General features: G+C 41.6%; 1 protein-coding gene across 3 annotated transcripts in view; it reads left to right on the top strand.

Annotated features, from left to right (window-relative positions):
- Positions 1–21,296, top strand: part of POC1A (POC1 centriolar protein A) — a 90,550-nt gene extending 69,254 nt beyond the window's left edge. For 2 of the 3 annotated variants that reach the window (XM_041118726.1, XM_030043663.2), the window contains 2 exons: positions 8,195–8,335; positions 21,011–21,296. In XM_041118726.1, the coding sequence (XP_040974660.1) occupies positions 8,195–8,335; positions 21,011–21,109 (240 nt within the window). In that variant the 3' untranslated portion in view covers positions 21,110–21,296. The other variant, XM_041118725.1, reaches the window with a different exon arrangement.
- The last annotated feature ends 3,050 nt before the right edge of the window (positions 21,297–24,346 follow it).

Below are 24,346 nucleotides of genomic sequence, written 5' to 3'. Positions count from 1 at the left end.
GAAAGTTTCTAAGATCTCAAACTTTTCTGCTAAAATCCAAACTTCAGGCAAGTGTAATAACAAATGGGCACGTTATAATATGTGTGTGTCTGCATATGTTTACATATGTGTATACATACATAAGTGATGTACATAGGCATGTACATGATGTGTATGTTACATGGCATATACATACCTATTTCACTAGAAAGAGGCAAATGATTCTGATGAAGGAAATGAGCTGGAAGCTGTTATTCACACTTCAGGAGATCACTGTGTGTGTTTTGCTTCTTGCCTTGGAGACTGCTTTAGGTATAAAAGAACCTGTAGCTGGATAACCCAAAGCTAAGGATAAACACTTTGTTTTGGTGTTTGGCTGCTTTTTCTTGGGAACCTTTCCTAAAAGTGATCTTAAATGGGGCCAGGAACAGTAGTTCAATTCTTGGTGAAAGTTCAATTCTTGGTGAAATTTCTTACCAATGGTTCTCATATTTATCTTTTTGTTCCTATAGTGGCTTGTTTCAACACAAAACTGTTCCTTTGAGATTTTTGGTGCTGTTACTCACTAGGAGCTGTGTTAGGATAGCCAGTTGAGCATCACCTGTACAACAATGCTTAATTATTCCATACTAAATTCTGGAAGACTTCATGTCTCCTAAGAAAACACAGACTGATGGGAGTGGAGAATTGTTAAGGGAGGTAAAATGCCTAAGCAAAGTAGGAAAAGACAAATCTAAAATGTTGAAGGCTACCCTTAGCTTTTCCTTCTCAATAAATACAGACCTGTTTTTTGTTTTGTTTTTTTTTTTTTTTAAACAACTGGTAGTGATTAAGTTTTACCTGACCATGCACTCTTGCACTGGGCTTTCAATGCCTGGCATTATTGTTTCCCATTTTCACTCATCACAGAAATGCTATTTGTGCTTTTGGAAATGTAATATGTGTAAAAGTTTCCCATTCTTCTTCGATGTTTGTAGAGGGCTTTTTAGCTATTTGAAATGTAACTCAAATGGGAAAGGAGCTGACTAGTGAAGATTAGTTTCTATTATTTTATCATTTTTCCTTAGTGAGACAGTGAATTAATGTAGTATTGCATTAATTACCACTCATTTGGAAACCCTAGCTTTGTTATAATTGTGTTCCTTACTCGTTTTGGGTTGTGGCAATCCCCTTTGCCAGAGCTTATCAGGAACAGTGACTTCTATTCCTTCCAGTGCCAGATACACTTCTCCTTGGAAATCAGTGCAGGGATCTACTTTCTTTCAACTTTTTGTATAAAACGAAGATCACGTAGCACAAAAAACCATGAGCCTGATCTCAGCTGTCACACAACCAGTTGATGCCATGGCATATATAGTGGTGCTCAGTATAAACCAACTGAAAAGCATGGACAGCACATAACTTGGATGCTTTTAACAGTCTGCAGAGATGCTTTTTACCTGAAGTTACCTCGAATAATGTCTGTCTTGGTTTAAAAGTGACGCTTACAGAGTATAGATGTAAGTTGGGTGGACCAACAGACAGTGAACCAAAGAGCAAGGTCACTGAAACATGGGAGGGGAGCAGCTTTTCCCTTCTGGCAGGCAGGAGCAGGCTGAGGACTCCTCTTGGCCAGAGATTGCCAAACAGTGTCACTTGCAGAGATAGGATGCTAGTATTTCTGTAAGCAAATACAAATTTCAGTCCAAGTGCAGCCTTCTATGGATGTACAGGCTGGTTTCATGCATGTCTGAGTACTGTAGCTGGCCATTAGCTGTTACCCTTGTTTCTTTCCTTCCTGGCAGCTTGGTCAGCAGAGCTGGATGGTGTGATACTGCATCACTTAAAATATACAAACCTTACTCCATCTGCCTGCCTCTGTCAGTGGTTCACTTAGGCTTTGGCACAAGAGTGCCTTGGGATTTAAAGGGGTTTGAGATGTACCTATTAACTCTTATTTCTTCTTGGGGTTATCACAGACTTAGTATTTATTGGCTTATTACAAAATATGGCCATTACTGTAGAGGTGCCAAGTTTTAATGTTTTAACTTGGTATTTTTAGTAGCACTGTCAGGGAAAAGGGTTCTGTCTAAATAATTTATGGCTTCTTGCATATCTAACCCAGCTTACCTTTTGGTGTGAAGCAAAAATGCAAGCACAAATAAAAGGGAAGTAATGTTCTTTTCATCTCCCTTCTCTTTTTCTCCCTCTCCCTCCCAAATCCCCTTCTGTTATTGCAACTTGAATCCTGAAATAAGAGGTGAGCAGGGATGAATGGTCCTATAAATTGTTTCATAAAGCTAATTTAACTTGTATCTTATTTCTAGTTGTTACCCTATGCTGGTCTGGACAGTAGATGTGGAGTAATGCAAGTCTTGAAGAATGTGATTGCTCCAGAAATTTCAGTGCTGCCTTGAAGAGGGGCTGTTCTTTCCAGTCTAGAGAAATGTGTTTGTACTTGGAGAGCTGTGTTCAGTCAGTGATGTTTTGTATGTAGCAGGGAGAAATGAGGTTACCTCTCAGTTTTTAAGGAGTCCTCCAATCTAGCATGGTGTACTCCATCTGACCTTCCTGTGGAGCTCACCTTGCAGCTAATATGCATCCACTGGATGTCACTGTTGCTCTTTAGGAACGCATTTAAAATATCACTTTACCTGTGGTGAAAATGACTCCTCGAAATAGAAGACTTTTAATGTATTTCTCTCTCATTTAGATTAGTAGAATTGGGGTCCGAATAAACAGTGTGCACCGCCTACGGGAGTTTTCTGCTCCTCTGTTGTTTCTAGGGGAATTTTTTCAGTTAATTTAGTGAATTTAATTGCACTTAGTGAATTTTAATACACTGGATGTCTGAATTGGATACAATGGATGTATGTGTTGCTTAAAAGGGAATGCCATCTTTCTAGATACTTGAAAATTAATTCTCAGTAACATCATATTCTCTTTAAAAAAAAAACAAACAAACAAAAAAACCCAAAACAGAAGATGTTGGAAATTGATTTAAAGGAACTTAAAGGTAGAGCTGAACCTACCCCCCCTTGCATCACTTAGTTCTTCCCTTCCAGTGGAGAGGTGAAGAGAAGGGAAAAGAAATATTTCCTCTGGATTGAATTATAAGAATCCTACTTTTTATTAGTAGATGTAAAATTCTGGTAGGTGGTTATCCTGTCAATATATCTTCTAAATATCACCATTTAGAAAGTAAAATGTCATTTTTTTAAGTTGTCCCTTGCAGTTTTACTATGGATGTACATGTGTTTTGTAGTTAATACTTTCCCCCACCCCCCAATCAGCACTATAATAGCTGGCCAGAATGCTGTTTAGCCAGAACAATTTTCCTAAGAGGCTCAGTAAGAGACCTCTGGAATGAAGGCTGATTAATTTTCCCCTTCCCCCAAGTAGTTGCACTGTGCTGTCTTTAAGTGGTTGCTATAAATAAATCACTTCTGTTTTCCCTTTGTCACTGAGAGCTGTATTGTATTCTGAAACTGCTCATCTATTCTTCCTTTAATGTTCAGCTGCTTCTTGCTATACTCCCAGTGCTTAATATGCAGATGTTGTAATAAGATATTTAATGGCAAATACATTTGTTCGGTTCTGCCAAATAAATTGTGCACTTGAACTCTGACTAAAATAAATTAAACCTCTGCAGCAGAGTCATTGTTTCTGGTGCCTGTCCCCCAGATTCAGCTGGCACTTTACCTTGCAGGTGAGTCAGATGGGAGCACAGGTGTCTCTCTCTGTAATCGTGATGCTCATCAGTACTGAGACTGTCACAAAGCCAATGCATATTTCAGGGCTCTTTCTATATTTTTGCAATGTTTTTTTAAATCTGTTAGAATTTAAATCACTAGTGGCTGGCTCACCACATGGTATATAGATCACTATTAGGAGAAGGGTTGCTGTACTTTAGTCTGTGAGGGTTTTCTTGTTGGTTCTTACAGACAGTAGCAGGGGCTGATTTAATCCTCTTTTACAAAATTTTGAAAGGTTTCAGTCTGGGGGCATTTCAGTTCTTCCTCACTTGGGTGCATATTTCCTTTCAAATGTACTGGCCATTAAGGTAGCGGTAAGTACAAGTTATAGTTTGGCTGTTAAGGGAAAGTTTCCAAACATTTTCTGCTTTTGTTAAAATGTAAAGGGCAAAGCTTCTGCTGAAGGACCTCACATTGATGCTTACCACTGTCAAATTTGGAAGCTATACTAACGGTTCAGTAGAGGCAGCCTTACTGCCTTTTTAACACAGCTTCAACTGGTGTCACTGCTGTGTTTGAGCTATGACAGAAGTCCAGGTGGGTGCTTATGGCAGACAACCTGTCCCTCTGAGCATTGCAGTCTCTTTCCAATATTTTAATGAAGAAGAGTGTGTTTGAGCTCATCAAAATGTTTGGCTGTTTTCTAAAATTAATGTCAAACAAAATTCTGGGTGTCCATTTGGATTTAGGATACTTGTAAAATGCCCCAGCATCTGCCCTGTGAAGTCCTGGCCGTGTTTTCTTAGCAGGTAAAGCTTTCCTTGGCTGTAAAAAGTGGAGACTTTGGCATGAAAAACCTGAAAGGATTAAAAAAAAAAAAGCCACCCTGTTTTTTCTCCTTGATGCCGTGGTAGGAATGCCATGGTATCACTGTTCCCTTCTGTTCACAAGGCTCCTGTTAGCTGGTAGCAGAGGGATATGCTTTGGGTAGTGTCAATACAAATATACCTACTTGGGCTCCTCAGCCTCTTCAGAAAAAGTGAGTTGAAATTAGTCTAGTGTATCTGATCCAGATGGATGCAAATGCTCTGCTTCAACCTGTGAAAAGGGAAGCGCTGTGCCTTTGAGATGCAGCAGCGTGCGTGTCCACCTTGGCCAGGTTGGTTGTCAGCCCATCCTTTGCTGTTGTCCCTCTGCTGTTCTGTACATCATGGGCTGCATTTACAGCTTGCAGTGTTTCTGTGTGTGTCTAGCTGAGTTTGCAGGCATTTTCAATGAGCTCCACCTTGCACTGGACATGCCTGTGTTGGGCAAATCCAGGCTTAACCCTTGTTGAATGCTGCGTATAGGCCCCCGCTTTGAGAAGCCTGCATGGATGGGTCCCAGACTTCAGATTGCAGCTTGATGCTATTAGAGCGGGTGGGATAAGTAAGAAGGTAGAGCAAACTGACTTCAGTCTCTCTGCCTGACTGTTTGTGGGCGGTGATTCAAAGTGCTGTCTGTAGGTGTGGCTGTTGGATACTTGTTTTTTTGCACCTGCTGTGGCAGGGTAAGCTAGGTTGGATGTGCTTGTTCCTAGAACTGAATATTCAAAGACCTTGGTCAGTTGAAAGCCTCCCTCTTGGAAGTCACACGCCATGACATGTTGACATGGGTTTTATTTGCTGGCTGGATGTGTCCCTAGTTTAGGTAAATGAACTAACTCTGAACTTCATTGCTGAAGGCATTAGCTACAGGTTATCTTCTTGATGATGATGGGCTGTAAGGAACCTTTTCAAGCAGCTGTGATGTTTGAAATGGGGCAGTATGTCATAATGCTATGCTTCTATTTTTAAATGTAGATCTACTTCTATTCTTGGGGGTGTTGCCACCATTGAGTGCCTTCAAGAGCCCCCATGGGCTTTGTGGAGGTGGCTTGCTTGGCTTTTCATGGGGGGTGGTACATAGTCTGTGAGCTGATCAGCAGAATGTAGCATCTGTAACAAACAGCTGCTGCTGCCCCTGGCTTCAGCTTGATATGATGGACCACCTGACCCTAAAGCATTGGGTGTGGGAACATCTATGCAGTACTGCCCTTGCAAATATGCCAGACTCTTAAACTTTGTGGGCTGTGGTAAAGAGAATATCAACTCTGAGTTCAGCCCAGCAGCTTTTTATGAAAAGTTATCTGACGTATGCTATAAAGATAGAGGGAGAAACTATGTTGGTACAGTCAGTTTTCTACTTCTGTGAGTCAGCTTGTTCTAATGGGTTTTGAAGTGGATAGCTCATCATCATTTGGGGTTTTTAAGTGCAGGTTGTATGCAGTGTTAGCTCACTCAAATTTCTGCTGTGCCATGATTGATTGGCCTAAAGTTACATCATCAAAATAGGATAGTCAGCCTTAAAATAACAAGAAAACATGCTTTTTAATGCTAATTACCCATTGAAAAGCAGTGTTCTGGGTTTTTTTGGTTATAGTTTAAATTTAAACAGCAAATAACAGCTTTGTAAGGCTGACTATCTCATCTCTGCAAGACCGTATTTTAGTTGATTAAATCAATGCATTGTTGAGCAACATGTGGCTCTTGAGCTACCTGCAGCACAGGAGTAGTTTTGAGTGTGGCTCCCATGCTGATGCTGTGCAATGTGACCTGGAGTGTGGGCTGTGTTGGCCTAGGGCCTGTAGATAATCCAAATTATCCAAGCAAGTGGGAGGAAGCAAATTAGCGGAGGCTGGTGTGGTTGGTACCACCTGATACCCAGCTGCATCCCAAGCCTGTGGTATAGCACAGCGATGCCTATGGAGCAGTTGTTATATGTATCCTTTAAACCTTTCCCTTCCTCTCCTGTACCTTGCGCAAAAATGGCCTTGTGATGCTTGGTTGTATGAGGATAGTTTGGTTGGCAGGGTCTGGAAGAATGGTCGGCACTTACTAGCAGTTAGTGGGCAACAGCAAGCCATTCTCCTGTCAAAGCCTTCTATTGCCAAAGCCTCTTTTCAATCCTGCTGAGTCTCCAGCTTCCCTATGTAGTCACACTTTGTTGCACTACTTACTGTTTATTTTGCCAAACTGTTGGGCTGGACCTCAGCCTTGGTAGCCTTTGTAGCCTAAATCAGTGACTCCCAGCAGCAAAAGGTGTTTTTTTTAATATATATTTATTTTTTAAATACATATATTTTTGTGTGTGGATGTGTGTATACACATATGTGTATATATATCTTCATAATGCACTAAACAGTTTTGAGTTTAAAGTTATGTGTGCTGGTCTAACGTCTTGTTGCAGCTTAGTTGCACATCTGCATACACATGGCATCAAATACAGAGATGAGCAGGTAAATCAATACAGTGCTGATGAGAACTGCTTTCATCGTAGAGCATATGAGGGAAGAGGTGGAAGCAACTCTTCATTTCTTGCTTAGGAAAAGTACATGTGGGAGAACTTTGAGACCATTTTTCAATCTGTCAGAATTCCTTGCTGCTTTGTTGATTTGCAAACTACAGTCATATATGTGAGTAATAAGTGCATGGGATGGAGCTGCACCAGGCATCAGGCCACGGAGAACTATGTTTTGAGCGCTGTGATCTTGGCTTCAGATTCAAATCTTCTCCGTTAGTGTAAATTGAGAAACTTAAGTCTGCAATTGCTTAATCAGTTGGCTACCTTGTTTAGTTAGATAAACTTCCCTGAACTTCTACTGGCAGTAATGCAGATGAATAATGTAAATAGTGTTTGTTCTAGAAGAAAGATACCATTTTGAAAGAGAAGGAAAGAAGAGTAAGTTCTCTAGTAAAGGTCTGTTTGTGCTTTTAAAACTTAATTTATTCCGAATGAAATATTCAAGCTTGCATAACTAAAACAGTTGAAATTGAAACTTCAAAGTGAACTTGTTCTTAACCTCACTGAGGAGAGAAAACCAGTTCAAGATATAAACAAAATTAAAATGACTAAATCAAACCTGTCTGTTTTAATGCATATTGGAACATCTTGCTTTTGCCGAACTTAACTACAGTACTACATCCTTGCCTTCTTACAACTGCCCAACATGGGGAGAGGCTTTTACTGCACTGTTGGAGTGAAATAATTGGAATCCTCTCAGGGTAGCTTACTTAATTCTTATAATTTGGATGTAGTACTTCCATGTGGCTCCAGTAAGTCTTCGTTTACCTGTACAGTCTATGCCTGTGTACCCCATGAGCATGCCAAAGCCCTTTGCACATACAAAAATTGAACCTTGCAGGATTGCTTCGAGATTGTTATCTAAGGCTTGCCTTTCCTGTTGAAGGTTTAAAAACAAACAAAAAAACACACACAACACCCCCCCCACCCCCCCTGAAAACAAAACAAAAAACCCTCCACCTGGTAGACACAGACAAGTCTGCAGCAGCTTTTCCTTTTCCAGCTGTGACGAGAGCAAACAATTCCTGTTCTCTTTTGCCATTTTTAATAGCATAGACTGTCCCAACATAAACTGTTCTTTACTCTTTACCCTCCATGAAACAGCAATCCTTCTCCAGTTGTTTGCATTGCAATAGCACATTGTCTGTTTATTTTCCTAGCAATCAGAAATGGATTTTGGTGTTCATCTTAAGAAGACAAAACCTCAGGATTCTGGTAGGAACCATGCACAGCAAGAGGAGGAGACCAGTCTCGCAAATACCTTGGAGCATATTATGGGACAGCTGGATGTTCTGACTCAGGTATGATTTGCTTTTTAATTTTGCAATGAAGAAGGTACCTCTGACTGGAAGAATTGGGAATATTTTGTAATAGTTTCATAGAATAAAAGTGTGGCTAGTTCAAAACCTGCTTTTTAGTAATTTTTTGATAATTCTGTCTTCATCTGTTTGTCAACTTGTATCTAGTAGTTCCCTCGCATCGACTTCCAGCTCAGGCCCTGCTCTTCCCCTAATTCTTTTGTGCCGCAGTGTAGCGGAGCACTACTTAAGCTAGCTCTGGTACCCTGTGCTATTAGCCAAGGTTTATCTAAGGTGATGCCTAAAGGAGTGGCTGGTATTAGGACTCTCTTGGTGAGTAATCTGTGTCTCTCTTCCCTTCCCCATTATACTGCAGTCTATAGGTTAACTCTGTTCAGATCCTGCTCCTTCCCCCCACCCAACATTCACCTACACAGTCCAATTTCTGCAGTATTCTCTTCCATCAACAAGTCTGGGCCCTTCTGTGCCTCATCTCTGAAACATGCTTTTCACCCACAGCTAGCAAACAAATAATCCCTTGCTAAAGCATTAACATACAGTTCTTCCTGCGAGTCACTAAGCAATGCTTGAATAGTACCAGCTGTTAATGGTGATCATCATAGTATGTGTTTACTTAATAAGAATTTGGGGATAGAGCTGCTTTTTGTTTAACTAAATAGCTGCTCATTGGTCCTGTGAAGAAATACTATTTCTGATCATTGTCTGGGGCTGATTTCATTGTGTATTTTTGAGATTTGTGAGAAGCAGGGAGAAAGCATGGGATAGTAAACATTGGTCATCTCCTGTAGATGAGACCATGTTTGTAGGATGGAAAAAGCTGTGTGGGAGGGTTTTTCTGTGAGTTTGAGTGTTGTTTCTGAGGAAGAACAAGCAGGTCTTGAACACATGGTGTTGAACATACTGATTACTTGTCCAAGTTAGCTCTCTGCTCCTGAGAAAGCAGAACTTGTCAAAAAGTGTAAGATGATGGGTTGGAGGGCCCATCAGGGGATTGAAGTAGGGCTGACTTAGGGATTTAAAAACATTCCAGGACTACAGACAGTCTAAAAAAAGGTAGGGTGAAAACCAGAAAGTATTTAAGTTCATTTGGCAGAAACACAAGAAGGCACTTTTCCTGTGATCTCTAAAATGCTGAACACTTTGCAGGGGGAGGGGGGTGTGTGTGCAGATTTTGTATGACATTGGGCCCTCATGCTTGTGAGTAAAATGCAACCCAGTGTATACACAAAATACTTTATTACTGTTTTTACATCTCCCTAGTAAGTTTGGAATGTGATCTTTATCTTTCATTACATAAATCAGATCCACACTTTTGATGATGGATGTGTAATGGCTCCATTTCAACTTCATAGGTATTTAGAGGAGGCAAATATTGCAGTAAACAGTATGTGTAGGATTTAAACTAGATATAAGCAATGCAAACATCTCTCTCAAAGATATTGTGTAACCATAGAAAATTCCAAATGTTGTTTTAAACCTAGCAGAAAGAGAAATTGAGATCAGTGGGGGAGGAATAAATTAGTAGGTTATAGGATAAAATTGGAAATAGGCCTGAAATAGTAAAAACCCAAAAAGCTGCCTTGAGTAACTCTGCATTCAGCAACTTTTAACCTTTTTTGTAGCTTTTTTGCCATCCTTGAAGTACTTAATTTCCCATTGGTTTTAATCTTTGTATGTTGTGTTTTGTATTAACACCATTTTAATGTATTTGTACAAGTAGGTGATCCCGACACACTGTTGAAATGGTTTCATAATTCTTCCTTTTCATGCCAAGGTTTTGATATTTAGCAGTGAAACAAACCAACACCAAACAAAGTTAAGCAAAGGAGCCTGGAAGAAGTCGTCCTTCTCAGAGCAAGGGAGGAGGTTCCTCAAAGAGCAGGGATGCAGGCATGTAGCAAGGCAGAACTGTGGAAGGTAACTCTGGAGGGCATCTGCTCGCATAGCTAAAATTTTTTTTCCAATGTTGATGGCCTGTAACAGAAGGGAATGCAGCTCCAGTAGAGCCTCTGCTACCCCTCTTCTGTGCAATTAGATGTTGACTGGGAGAAGCCATGGTGTGCTAATTGCTAGCAGAGAGCCAAGTGAAATGGAAATAGTGGCTGGTGGTGTTGGGTTGGTTGTCTTTCCTAGCCATTTCTGCCAAAGTACAACTGGGTGCTGTTCTCCCCGAGCATCAGATTCAAAACAATGTTGTGTGTTTTATATGGCAGCTTTGGGCCTGCTGACTTCTTTTTGTGAAAGGACAACACCACTACTTCAAAACTGGAACAAAAAGCTTTCATAAATAACACATAACAGGTGTCAGTATTTTTCCCTTCTTGAAGAAGGGCTGAGGATGCTCCTAGTGCTCTGTTATAAATCATTGGTTCGTAATTCCCAAGTGTTGCTTGTTTAAAGAGAACATTAATGGCATAAACAGGGTCATACAGTTGAAGGGAAAGGACAGAGTCCCTGTGATATTCCCAGAAACCCTCTATTGATATAGCCATCCATATTATTTGTTAGCTCCATGGGAGCTTGGGTGTATTTCTGATGTGGTACCTTGAGTTCCTATGCTCTTTGTTCATGTTGCAGTTTCCAGCACTGTGTTAACATGATGTAATGTACCAGTGGGGGAAACTTAAGGTTGTGATAAACTACTTTGGGAAATTATGCAAATATAAACCTAATTTATTTTCCTAATATTTTTTCCATAGCTATCATTTCAAGGTTTATCATGTAAAAGTGGGAAGGAGAGAAAATACTTTCAATTTCTGCTGAAAGAGGTAATAGTAAGACATCAGCTGAAGGCTGTCATCTTTTGCCAGTGCACAGCTTTTGTTCTGTGCTGCACACTTGAAGCTGCATTGTCTGCCACTCACCAATTATCGGTACCTTCCCTCTGTTGACAATAGATTTCCAGATGAAGTGGGGTGTCATGTACTTAGAGACAGCGGGATTGTTTTTATTCTATTAAGAGTTCTCTTCCTGCCAGACACCAATCGCAAGTAGCTCTGAGGCTGTACAGGCATTGTGCCCTGTGCAGGAGGATACACTTGAGCAGGCTTGCTCCTTCAGTTAGGCACTTCAGTTCTTATCAGAGAAAGATGGATCAGAAGAAACTAGCGGCTGTTGTATACCACATCTGGCAGTAACTGCTGTAGCAAATAGATATGGCCCCCTCAGATTTACAAAGCTTCATTTTTATGTTGTTGACTTTGTGCTATGATTTAATTCTTTAAGGTTTTGGCAACTTTCTTTAACCTGGTCTTTGATTCAGTGAAACCTTCCTCTCTTCCTCCTCATTAGAACTCTGTCAGGACATTTTTTGTTTTACTTGTAAGGAAGTGGTCTAATGTGAACTGACGGTCTTTGTATTTTTTTCTAAATGTGGTGTGTGTCTGGCCATACTTCACATGCAAATAAAGAAGTTAACGTTTGTCTGCCTTTTTCAGAAGAGTAGCACCTCCTTAATAATTCTGCTGCCTTGAAGGATGGAGTGAAGTTGAGACCCAGACATAAGCCGGTTGTTTCCAGTAGTTTTGGATTACTTAAAGATACCCTGGTGCCTCTTTGTAGGAAAGCAGGCAATTCAAATCTGGCAAAGGAATGAGGAAGATGAGAGTAATAAATGTACAATACGGGTGTTTTGCTCCTCCCTTTCCTGCAGCTTAATATCTTGTCAGTGTCTCAATGTTTAAAAAGCTTGTTCTTTACTGGCATTTCAGAGATGTGAAAAGGAGAAAAATGCAAAATGTTTATCAATTATTTTTTTTATCAAAGGCTGGATCTCAGTATCTCAGTTACCTATATGAAGAGGTGGGCTGAATATTAAAATTTAAGGGAAAAACAAGGTGATTTTATCTCTTGGATAACTCCTGGAACAGAAAGGTGTTTTGGCTGAAACAAAAATGGAGCAGATATTAAGAGTTTACTTGGTTCACATGTGTTTTCTGCACTTGCAGCTGAGCTGCACTTCTGAAGGATGATCATCTGTGAGTAACCATGTTGCCTGCAGTGGAAAACTTGCATTTGCAATGATCATTTTCAAAGAGTTTGTATACTGTTGTCCTCACTCCAAACACCTGCAGCTGCCATGTTCACTTTGTTAATCTGTAGTACTGGCGGGCAATGGGCACTGAGGCAAAAGCTGCTGGTTTTATGTGGGAAGGAAGATGTCTGCTCCAGACAAAGAGTTCAGAATCAGGTTAGCATAAAAATTCATAAACAGCTGTGATAATCACCCACAGGAAACAGCTTTATATACTTCCCCAAACTAATCTGGCATTGAAGCTGGGAGAAAACAACACAGTGAAATGGAGAAGACTTCATAAATCTGTAAAATAATCCATGCCTGAACTGAAGGACAATCTAGCTCATGAGATTAAAGGATTATTTCACTCCAGAAAAGATTGCAGAGGGAGGGAGGAGAATTTTTTAAATTAAATTCTTTAGCATAAAAAAAAGACTTGGACACAAGTGAGTTGCTTTTTAATTAAAACTGAAAATGTTTGTGTGTATAATACTTATAATGAAACCAAGTAAAATCAAATTTGTTACTCCTTTTGAGATGTGGTCTCCAAAGCCTGTGTTGGTGAGGAATGAATGTGGCCCCTCTTTTCTGAGATATATTGAATGTAGATTAAGCAACTGGTTTAGTAAAATAAATGGTGTTATGACTTCAAGTAGTTACAAGTCAAGAAGAAAGATTGGGGGGGGGCGTGTGTGTGTGTGTGTATGTGTTCATAAGTGCTGCTACCTCTGCCTTGCGCAAATGTCTTGGTTTCTATGTTGCTCTTAAGACCTGAACACCCACTGGCTACAGGTGGACCCAATGCATAGGAAAAAAACTACAAGCAGTTTTTATTCCAAAAGAAATGGTTTAAAATCCAAAACACTAATAAAAAATGTTCCCATCTGAAAAAAATGTGAAATGCCAGATGAGCTTGGTTTTTAAATCTTAATTTAAAGGACATAGAGGCTATTTCTCATGAGTCAAAACCATCTCTTGGAGATGCAGTAGCTTTGATCTCTTCACTCAAAACAAATTAAGTACCTGGTTGTTGCCAGCCCTCTGTATAATATCATCAGAGCTACTTTTTTTCTGAAATTTACTTCCAAAATATGCTTGTTACAAAATCTCTAAGTCTTGATGCAAGTACATTTTTCTTCTAAGACTGCCTCAATTAAACACACTCCTAGGGATATAGTTACATTAGCAGGACACTGTCTAAAGGCTGGCTTCTTAAAAGTGCTGATCATCTCCCAGGAGGTCCGCAGGACCTTCACCTTCTATTAGCCTTCAGTGGGGAGGAATACTGAACACCTCCCACAATTTGTGTTCACAAGCAGACCTTGAAGATTAATATAAACTGTTATTTGGCCATTGGGTACCAGCAGCTGGGTTAATTTAGATGAGTGATTTGCATACTTGCAGAGGTAGATTGGGTGGCAGGGGAAGGATATGGGAAGTCTTTGTGGTTGGGGGAGACCTCTAGTCATTTGGGGTTCTAACCTCTATATTGTGCAGCTGCTCTCATGGTACATGCTTGGATATTTTGTTGTAGCTCATCATTACTTGCTGTGTTTTCATACTGTGTGGTGAAACCTGAAGTCTCCTGACTCCTTTTGCTGTGCTAGTCTAGCCCTAGAGGCCTAGGAGCTCTGCACCAAGGAAGCTGCCTGTACCTGTGCAGAAGCTTGCAGCCATTCCTTTCCGGAAGCTTGCAGATCCAATGCAAGTGCCACCAGTTTAGCTTTGGCTGATCAACTGTCAAGACTGAAGCAACAGCAATGTGTGATGAAGTATTTTTAGTAAGAGGGCTGTAAATGGAAAGGCTCAGTTACAGATGGCTTGTGTGCCTTGTGTCCCCACACTGTGTGGAAGAAACCGGCAGAGCCTGTGGCTCATCTTCTTTGTGGCTAGGATTGATTTAATACAAAGAATGCCCTTTTCTGTCCTCCAGGGTCCCTTTGGTCACTGTGATGCTAGTACTGACCATGCTGCTTGGTCTGGCAAAGCAGGTCATACTAGAATTTTCAGGTACTCTTGTATGGTTTTCTTACTGTAAAATGCACAACAAGCAGTGCAAGTGATAACTCGTTGCTGTACTGAGTGTACTGCATGAGTAGACTTGAGTAGACTCATGCAGTAGACGAAAGTTGCTACTGTAATTTAGTTAAAGGGTTGGTCAACTGCAATTCAAGCATCTGCAGAAAGTGGAGTGTACTGGGAGGTGGAAGGAGAGATGGCAGCTGATAATCATAGCATGGTTTGGGTTGGAAGGGACCTTAAAGATCATCTAGTTCCAACCTCCCCAGCCATGGGTACGGACATGTTCCACTAGATCAGGTTCCTCAAAACCCTGTCTAACCTGGCCTTGAAAATCTCCAAGGATGGGGCATCCACAACTTCTCTGGGCAACCTGTTCCAGTGCCTCACCACCCTCACAGTAATAAGAAGGAGGTATTAGCTGAGCAATACTGGTTTCAAATTTTATAACTACCCACTTCCTTCTTGTAGTGCTTTGGGCTGCTAAATATAAAAAATTCTTTACTTTTCAAGTAATCCGAGTAGCATGTGTCTGGCTGAAGAGAGCTGGTAGGACTAGGAGCTCTTGGGCGCTGCACTAGAGAGCAGACATCGAGGTGGTTTAGCCAGACGACTTCTTGAGCAGATCTGGAGCTCTATGTAGGGATCCTGATGAGGCCAGGTTAATGTTAGCATTTGCACTTCTGCAGGCATCATCATGTATTCCTAATCCACGTGACCTGACTGTGACTTTGGATGAAGGTGCAGAAACCATGTTGAGGGGGCTTATGGGACTTCCTAACCCACAGCTGTACAGCAGCACTAACTGATACATTCCTGTCTGGCCACACTGGAGCTAAGTGTTTTGTAGTAGCAAATATAAAAAAGTTTGTGGAATTTGAAGCATGCTACAAAGTAAACCCAGGAAAATTCATGAAGTTGCATTAAAGATTGAGGGGAAGACTGAAGCACTACATGAGCTCTGTTCTTCATTCTGAAATAATCAATACACTATCTGTGAATCAGCCTGGTGTGAAATATTCTATGCAAATAGGCTTTGTGAGAATTTGCCTTAGAGTCTGCATTCAAAGCAATTGAGATGTTGTGGAGCTACAGAATTTATTTTAAATGTCTCTGGGGTAGCAGATCTTGTTTTGGTCTGAGCAGATAAGGAGCTATCATTTCTTTAGAAATCAGTTCACATTTTAAAAGAAAAACAACAAACAAAAACCACCTTAATTGTGTATTTGATCTCTGAGATTAAGGCTTTGGCCACTAGAGTAAGTCTAGTCCCGGCATGTGTTTGTTTGCTACATAAAGTGTTAATAACTGTGAAGGCTTCATACCTTGTTACACTTTCAGGTATGAGGCTTACTTCCTCAGTTAGTCTGAACTGCCAGCTTTTTGCTGGAAATGCTTCAGAGCATACTGAATGTCAGTAGCCATTTCAAGTCCCATCTCAAAACTGTGTTAAGATAAAACTTGTACACGATGAGGGCAGTCTAGCTTTCTTCAAGCATGTTTAGTAATAGCAGGGGTCTGCTTTGAGTTTCACTAGATGCAGTTGCTGAGATCGAAGGGAGGCTGACAGCAAGTCAGGGCAAAACTTAGTATGATAGGAGGAGAGGGTGCTTCTCACCAGGCAGCTTCATGCTTGAACCTCAGAGTGACTTGTGCTGCACGAGTTCTCCCATGAGCCTTTTAATCTTGCAGCTGAAGTTTGGTATTTTGAATTATTGCTGGTGGAAGGAGTTAATTACGTGTTCTGTAAAAGGTAGGTAGGGCTACCCTGGTGCAAACCCTTCCTGTGATACTTTATTTCACTCATTGGATTAGTTTAGAGAAAGGGCTCCCAAGCTTAATTTACCTGGAAACTTGCTAATTTCTGTCTCTGCACAGAACTGCGTATACATTCAGGACAGCGTTTAGCGAGTGTTGGAGGTGCCATCTTAGTGAAATGCATACAATAGCTGGGGTCTCTTTTGAATATTACTCAGTTCAGGTGGTGCATTTGAAGGCTGGCAACTGTACTCCTTTCTTGCAAGACTGATTTTACTTTCCAGTATAGTGCCAGCAGGTCTCCTCAATGCTGTGCAGCAGCTTGAGGTCCAAGTGTCACAAATTTGTGCCCTAGAGGTATATAGGTGCCTCTGAACCCACTCCTTAGAGCTTGCTCAGGAGAGACCCTTGGATGCTAAGGGAGCATTCCCATGATGCAGTTTACTTGCTGTACTTCTTGGTTGTGTTTGGGACTGAAATCCACTCTGCAGTGACTATTTTTCTGGAAAATCAAGTAGCCTACAAGAAGTTACAGCTGGGCATCTAGCTCTTTGAAAACAAACCAATGTTGGCCTGAGTCTTTACAGAGGGGAGAGCTCTTAAGCCTGCAGCTCCGGGTCAGACTTGGTAAGTCTCGTTCTGCAAATCCACGGACCATCTGTTGTCTTCATTGTACCTCTTGAGAGGCATCCCTAAGTCTCCTTGTACCAGCACAGTGGAGTGGGGAAACTGAGTGCGTGGAAACTTAGAAACTTCTGCATTTGTTGCTTGTTCTTTTGCAGGTGTGTTTTTTTGATAAATTGTAAAGAAAATGCTGTCTTCATAAATTAACGTGTCAGATGGGAAAGAAAAATCTGAAGAGGTAGTAATGTTTTTTCTTGGGCTGATATGTTAGTGCCCTGCAAAATCTTTTTTAGCATATGCTTAGAAAAACTGGTGGAGCAAACTTAAGAATCTTTTTATTTAAGTAAAGCTAGGAAACTACTTCTGCCTCCTTCGAGATCAATGGAGAGAGTGATTTTACGTTATGAAATGATGACAGGAATAGAAGTGCAAGTGTAATACTTAGCCTGCACATAGCCAAGAGCACATCTACTTTGCAGCTGGTGTGCAGGATCATATACCTTGTAGGCTGAGCCTGGCTGTTACCTCATTTGAGTAACTGTAGTATCAATACATGTTTTTGGGATCCCACAATTACTGCTGATCAACCGGAGCAGTGCTATGTCCCCTGTGCTATTATGTGTGCGAACTCAATCAAAGCTGGTGCGAGTGGCATACTGAAAAACCCATGTGCAAGCAGGAGCTGCACTTTTTTGCTTGCAGAGGAGTCATCCCTTAGCAGGGCGAGCCTAACGTTATTCCACTGTTCCTGTGCTCTTGTCAGCTTTGCCTGCAGCTCCAGGTTAAGTACTGCTTTAGTTAATGAGCAGCCATCTGTTTAGGTGGATCTCTATCTCCTGGCAGAGAGGCCCACCACTGCTCAAGAGGGTTGCTGAGGGCCTCTGCTTGCTCTGGACTCTGCTTTTCAGGTTTCCTTTGGTAGTTGTAGAACTGGTTTCTGTTGGCATTCATTTAGCACCTGGTTCCCCTTATCTGTAGTCTGTGAAAGAGGCAGGGCTGATTGTCCCTCCAGGACCCCTGCAAAAGCCTCAACCCTGAGGCTAGTGGTTCTTAAACTGTCTCTGCTACTTAATCAGACAGGGAAATGTTTAACAGGGACTAAGGAAAAGATACTGATGAAGGTGTCTTGGAACAGCATTCACAAATCACTATTACTTGGGTTGAGAGAGTAAAAATAATATGGAGGAATAGCATAGGGGACTTGTCATCATGTAAGCAAGTGTGACTATTGGGTGCTTCAGTTTAGGTGTCCTGGGGGAGGATGGAGCTGAATGTTCCCCAGAACTTAAAAGTAAATAGGAGATAACTTTTTTTTTCTATATAGTTTTTCATTAATGTTTCCGAAGAGAATAGCAGGTTTTTTTCTAGGCTAAGTCTGCAAAGGTGAATGAAGACAAATGTTGCAGGAAGTCTTGGTGGAATTGATTTAAGTAAGTTTTCTTTTGTGTGAGAAATTTCATATTCTGTTCTGGTGTCCATAGTAATGCTTAGTATATTACTGTAATGTCAGAAATACTCCTTAAAAAAAAAAAAGAAAGGTTGATCTTCCTTCTTATTTAAGCCTAAGCTGTTATCCTTCTGCCAATTTGAGCCAGGATTTTAATAAATTACCCAGCACTTTACTCCCTGGTGCGTAATGGAGACATGTACTGTGCTCCTGACACAACAGGAAGCCCAGATCCTGCCACAGAGAACGGCTTGAGTGCGAACCCAGCTCCAGTGAATCCTCACTGAATCTGGCTAACAGTATTTTCCTCCTTGGCTTAATTGTTGGTTCGTTATCTTCTGAAAAGCAATAGCAAAAACACGCAGGAGTTGAATGGATGCAGTTTAATTTGCCTACCAACAAGGACTTGCTTTATGAATAGCAACATGGAAATACTGTAAAACTCTGTCAGCTGCTGATAAAGGAGCTTTTCTTTCATGTGTAAGTTACAATATAGCACTAATAGCAGCTGGGCAGTATTTGTGCTTTCCCTTACCTTCCAAGGATGTCTGATGCCCTGTGTATTTTGGGCATCGTATATTCAAGTCTAAATGGCTGTAGTCATCAATTCCTACTTTGGACTTCCTGGATTTAATTTCTGACTGCTACTTTTCCACTTTTAGTTTCCAAAAAATACTCACTACAGGTTTTCTGTGTATACTTACATGCAATTTCCATTCTAATAAACATTTTCCTTACAGCTTTTTCACAAATTCAACACTTCTGAAATCTGCTTTACTTGTGCTTAGTCTCACAGTGCTGCATGTAACAACACTTAACTCGTATCAGCAGGATCGCGGTGGCAGTTAATCATGGAATATAGGAACTGCAAGTAATCTGGGGTTTTGCTTCTAGCAGGGCAGTGTGACCAGGACATTAATTCAGTTGATTATCTTTCTAAAGGGAATTTGATGCAATGTTTCACCCTCACCTTTTTAACCGAGTCTTGAGTTACTAGTTCTTCTTTTTTTAAATGGAAAAGCAAGGATCCCTACTGCTTTTCATTCTCTGTCTGGTTGCTTGCAGGGTAAGATCTTTGCTGTAAACCCCTGGTAGACATTCAGCCTGCTGTGTTCTGCCCTGAGTAGCTTTACTCCTGACATCTGTAAGACAGCCACTAGGCAATAGTGTGGCTTCATAAGAAAAAAGACTAAATCCTCTTTCCTTTGAATAGACGGGAGGGCTCCTGCTGGCTCTGGGGCACCTGGGATGTTACCTGCTGGCTCTACAACTTTTCTTCTTGTTCTCTGTGTACTGCAGTTCTTGTGCCTCAAAGGGGTGGCAATAGAGGAGGAAAAAACTTAAATGAAGCTAGTGCTGTAGCCCATGGGAATATTTAAGTAATTCAGGGTTTTTTCTTTCAGGTGAAGCTTTCTACAGTTGCAGCAATGCTGCATTAGGCAGCAGGGGTTAGCTCTTCTGCCTTGTCACACGTCAGCGGTACATGTGCAGTAGAAGTAAGCTTTGAACTATGTTTGGGGAAGAAAAAAAGGGCGTGTTACAGTAAATGCTATGATGCACAGCCCCCTCTGACTTTGTTGATACGCGATCTTGCAAGATGGCTTTGCCATGGTGTTTGGTGTTGGTTTTTACTACATCTGTTTTCTCCCCCCCCCCCCTCCACCATTTGTCTCATTCTCCAAATCATTTTACAGGAGACTTTTCCTAGTCTCAAGTGGCCTTAGCCAAGCTATTTCCTCTCTTTGTGCTTTCGTTTCCCCAGCTGTAAAATGGGGATAATGAGACCTGCTTTCTTTTGTCAAGCACTTAGATGTGCTTACGAAATGCGCTATTAAAAGGCTTTCTATGTATAACTTCTATACGAACAGTGGTTGTCCAAGCTTATTTGAATTACTTTATTGAAGTCCAAGGTTCTGAACATCCTTTGTTTTTAACAGAGTATGTTATTTATGCGTTAAAAATGCTCAAAATGTGAAGATATTGATTATTGCTGATAAGTTTATGGATATTAAAGCATTAAATCATCACTGCCTATTATCAGCCATTCCGGTGTCTTTGGAAGCTGAAAGTGGTTCTGCATAGCTGGGTCCCTTGATTACCTCAGAGTGATCAATAAAAGGTTTTCAGCAGAAGCTTTTATTGCCACGTGGTTAAAACATTCTTCCTGTGCATTCTGTACATGATGACTTCAGCTCGAGGAGAAAGATACAACAGTTCTTTGTGGGGTAACTGGATTACACAAAAATATTTAGGCATTATGTTGAGGTAGATATTGCCACTTTGGGTTTCAGTTCCCCTCCATCGCCTGTTGCACTGCCTTACTCTGGGAGGGTTTTCTTGCTTGTCATTGTGCTTGTCCAGCAAGTTCTGTGTGTTTTAATTGCAGCAAACGGACAGCTTTCAGGGTAGGAAGGAAAGAGTCAGAAGCAGAGAGGCAAAATCAAAGCTAAAACTGGGCGAAACTGTTCAAAACCTCTGTTTCTCATTAGCAGAAGAGTGCCTGGTGGCTCATGAACGTGGAAGGACAGAATCTGTCTGTGAAAGGAAATGCAGAGCCCAGTTTGAAAGCACCAAGTGCTGGAACGGGTGCTCGGTGTTGTCTGCAGGAGAGCTTTTGCCGCCAGCCTCTCCAGTTGTATGGGGCTCTGCCCTGCTAAAATGCTGATACTGGAGTTACAGCCCTGAAATACCTCAAAATACTCCTGTGAATTCAGCATTTTATTACCCACTGAGAGTACAGTACGTGGCTTGTCTTTGTGAGCAGCTCAACAGCAGCTTTAGTTTTGTTTTGCAGACTGTTTCCATCCTGGAGCAGAGGCTGACGCTCACTGAAGACAAGCTGAAGGAATGTCTTGAGAATCAGCAGAAAATCATTCAGAACAAAATGAGCTGATTTCTTGAGAGAAGACGGGAGCTGAAGGCGTTGGGAGGTTTGAGGTTGTTTGTGTTCCTAACAGGCTGCGTGTGACTTGCTTTAATGATTTTGAGCGCAATCTGTTTTTCAATTGGAATGTACAGTTATTGTATCTGTAAATAAGCTTTGTTACTTTACTAAAATAAAAGGAATATTTTATTCATAAGTGTGGATAACGATTGTGATCTCCTGTGTTTTCCAGAGATATAGTAGCCAGCATGTGGTCTGAGTATTAACTAGGAAAGTTGCATTTCTCCTGCCTTTGGTGCTACTGAGTTAGTTTTAAAATGTTTAAGCGTCTTGGAGCTGCCGTATGTTTGGCACAGGCTGTATTAGGCTTGTTGCTGAGGTGTGTGCTGGCTATAGGTGACAAGTAAAGAGCTCCCAGGATATTTTGGGCAGTGGGAGTTCACCTCTGTTCTCAGACCATAGCGAGCAGGTGAGGTCCCAGCGCAACTGGCACCTGGGGAAGGGTCTGTCTCACCTGAGTACCAGCTGGTGCCTGGCAAATCTGACAAAGAGCGGTTCAGCCCCTGGATGGCATTTGTGCAGAGGTGATTAAATCCAATGGTGGGATTTAACCTGCTCCCTTGTGCAACGTGTGAAAAAAAAATTGCTTGATGCTGGAAGAGAGGCCCTGGCAGGTAAGGCGCAGGGTAGATTCCAAGCGGATTTTGCTTTGTCTTTGTCTGCTTCTTAAATTAAAGGCAGGGTAGAGGGAGAGGAAAGGCAACCAAATAGCAGAATGTTTGGTCCATTGTGGAACTTCCCTCTTCTTGCACCGGACTGCCTTTAATTTTTGGTCATTTGCAGATGTTTTCACAGTTGAACAGCTCATCACTCGCACCTACGCTCTCACCCTGCTCCCTTCATCGCTCCTCCTGACTTTTTTCAGGGCTTTCGCAGGTGTTCAGTATGTAGCTGCACAAGAATTTGGACTTCTGGGAGATCCTGTTCTCCAACACCTCTTCTGCTAACACACACTGGAGGTCTCCTTTCTTGCAGTAAACTATTACCCACATTCCTGGAGAAATGGGCTGTGGGAACTTGAGCACCTCAGGGTTAATGAAACCCCTTCTCACCACTGTCTGTCTGACCTCTTCAGACAGGGCGGCTGCCTCGATCCCTGCCCTTGGTGGTCCCTCCTGCTGCCACCACCTGCCAGCCTCGCACAGCTTCCACGGCCCCCGTCTCCAGATGTGCTGTGGGCATTCTGGATGCTTGCCTGAGGACTGGCTGGCATCCTTATTTCACATGGGGCTTAGCACATCTTAAGGCCAGCCCATGTGTTTTTGGTTTGGGGTTTGTTTTTTTTTTTCTTTTTGCACCTGTTTCTGTTGCACGCTGTGTCTGCTGGTACAGTGGATTGATAGCGTTAATACTCCTCATCCCATCTGGGTGAAGCTGTTTGCATTCCCCTGCCATCACCAGCAAGCTTCTGGTCTCCTTCTCTCCTGGTACTTTCTACATCTCTAAGAACCCCTTGCTGGCATTATTGCAATATTTCACTCTTTCATTTGCGGGAGGCTGAGAGCTTTCTCATTTCCATTCGTATTGGGTTGATTATAAATCTGAGTTTCTCTCTGCTCTGCCACAGACTGTTTGTTTTCTGTTTCCAAGCTCTGAGTCTGATAAATCATTATTTTCTCTTAGATTACGCTAATGGAATCAATTCAGTGATATTCTTCTGTGCTCTTGCTATAAGCTTTCAGTGGCTTTCTGCTGAGAGACTGACATAATTTTCATTGAAATGAGCTTATGTTGTGATGTGGGTAGGTGGGGAGGAGGGGACTCAAAGGTACATGAGGCCAATTTGCTGCTAGGAGAAGGCTGTTCCTGCCCTGATTTGCTGCCGCTGAAGCGATGACAAAAATGAGTTGCAAGAGCCTAATTTATCAACTTGATCCTCAGTGTTGTGGACTGGCCTTTGGGGTGGGGGTGTGGAGGGGAGAAGAAAATTTAAGCTGTTCCAACCTTCACCAGTCTTTAAGCTTTGCTTTAAAAATAGCTTTTGCTTCCTTTTAATGTGTAGTTTCTTAATGTCTTAGAGACCACAGAAGCAATTTGTATATAGTATTTTAGGGAGAATGGCAATACAAATGACTTGGGCACATTCGATATAGACACTTTTTCTTTTCAGATGTTCTGAGTGAATCCATTTGAAAGATGTAATTGTGCTTCTGAAACAGATGAGATACTCAGGTGCTGAAGGGCAAGCTACAGGGATGTAGGGAAAGTTTCTTTTCTGGACTCAACTTCTTAAAAGCACTCATTTGATCAATATGACACCAGGGTGTTGTAACCCAGGGTGGGTGGCTGTGGGGAGTTAGGAGGAGAGGGAATCTAACAACATCTGTATGATTTAGGTGGCACGAAAGGTAATCTGAAGGGAATTTCTTCTTACAGTACTCTCCATCTCAAGCATTTCCTTGTCCCAAAACCCAGCAGCTTGTGCTCTCTTCATTTCCCCTCCTTACAACCTCTTACCTGGAGCAGGATATCAGGACTTAAAATGTACCAGTGCTTCTAAAGGGTGGTTATTGCTTGAGAGGCAGGCAAGGTGTGGAAAATACAAGATTTAAATTATAATCCTTGTACTTAAACATTGAGCAATAACCTCAAAAACACATCTGAGGAGTCCAAATCCTATTGCCTATCTCGTCCCTAGACTCCATGCTTAACTCTATCCACTAAGCACCACGGTTTTTGAGTGCTGAGGAGAGAGGAGCCTCCAGAGAGAGTTAAATCTACTTTTATTTTTACATTCATGATCTTTTTTTTGACCCAGGGACATCTGCAGCAGCTGAATTGTGAAGCTGTTAACTTGGGGAGCAGTGGAACAGCTGAGCGAGGAGGAGCACGTTGTCTGTATTTGGGCTGACATTGCTTCTATGCCATGTGAGGATATACCCTACCTTGAAAATGGCTTGCGGTGAACTCCGTGCACGGGGAGGCTATGAAGAGTTAAGAATTTTGTTTTGGATCTCCAAGGCTTGCTTGAAGCCAAGTTCTTAAAAAAGTAGTTTAATTTGTTGCCATTACATTTGCCAGACATATGACCTCACTAAACTTTTAGCAACAGTTCTTTGTGCCGAGATTGGCCCCTGGGGAGCCCGGCGCTGCTGCAAATGGCTTTTTGGCTGCTATGAGTATGGAGCATGTTAAACATAACCGTGATCTGTGAAAAAGTAAGAATCTTCAAGTGCTGCCCGCTTT

Source organism: Aquila chrysaetos, chromosome 20 (genome assembly GCF_900496995.4).
Source record: "Aquila chrysaetos chrysaetos chromosome 20, bAquChr1.4, whole genome shotgun sequence".
NCBI classification, from domain to species: Eukaryota; Metazoa; Chordata; class Aves; order Accipitriformes; family Accipitridae; genus Aquila; species Aquila chrysaetos.
This window is presented reverse-complemented; position numbering and strand designations above follow the sequence as displayed.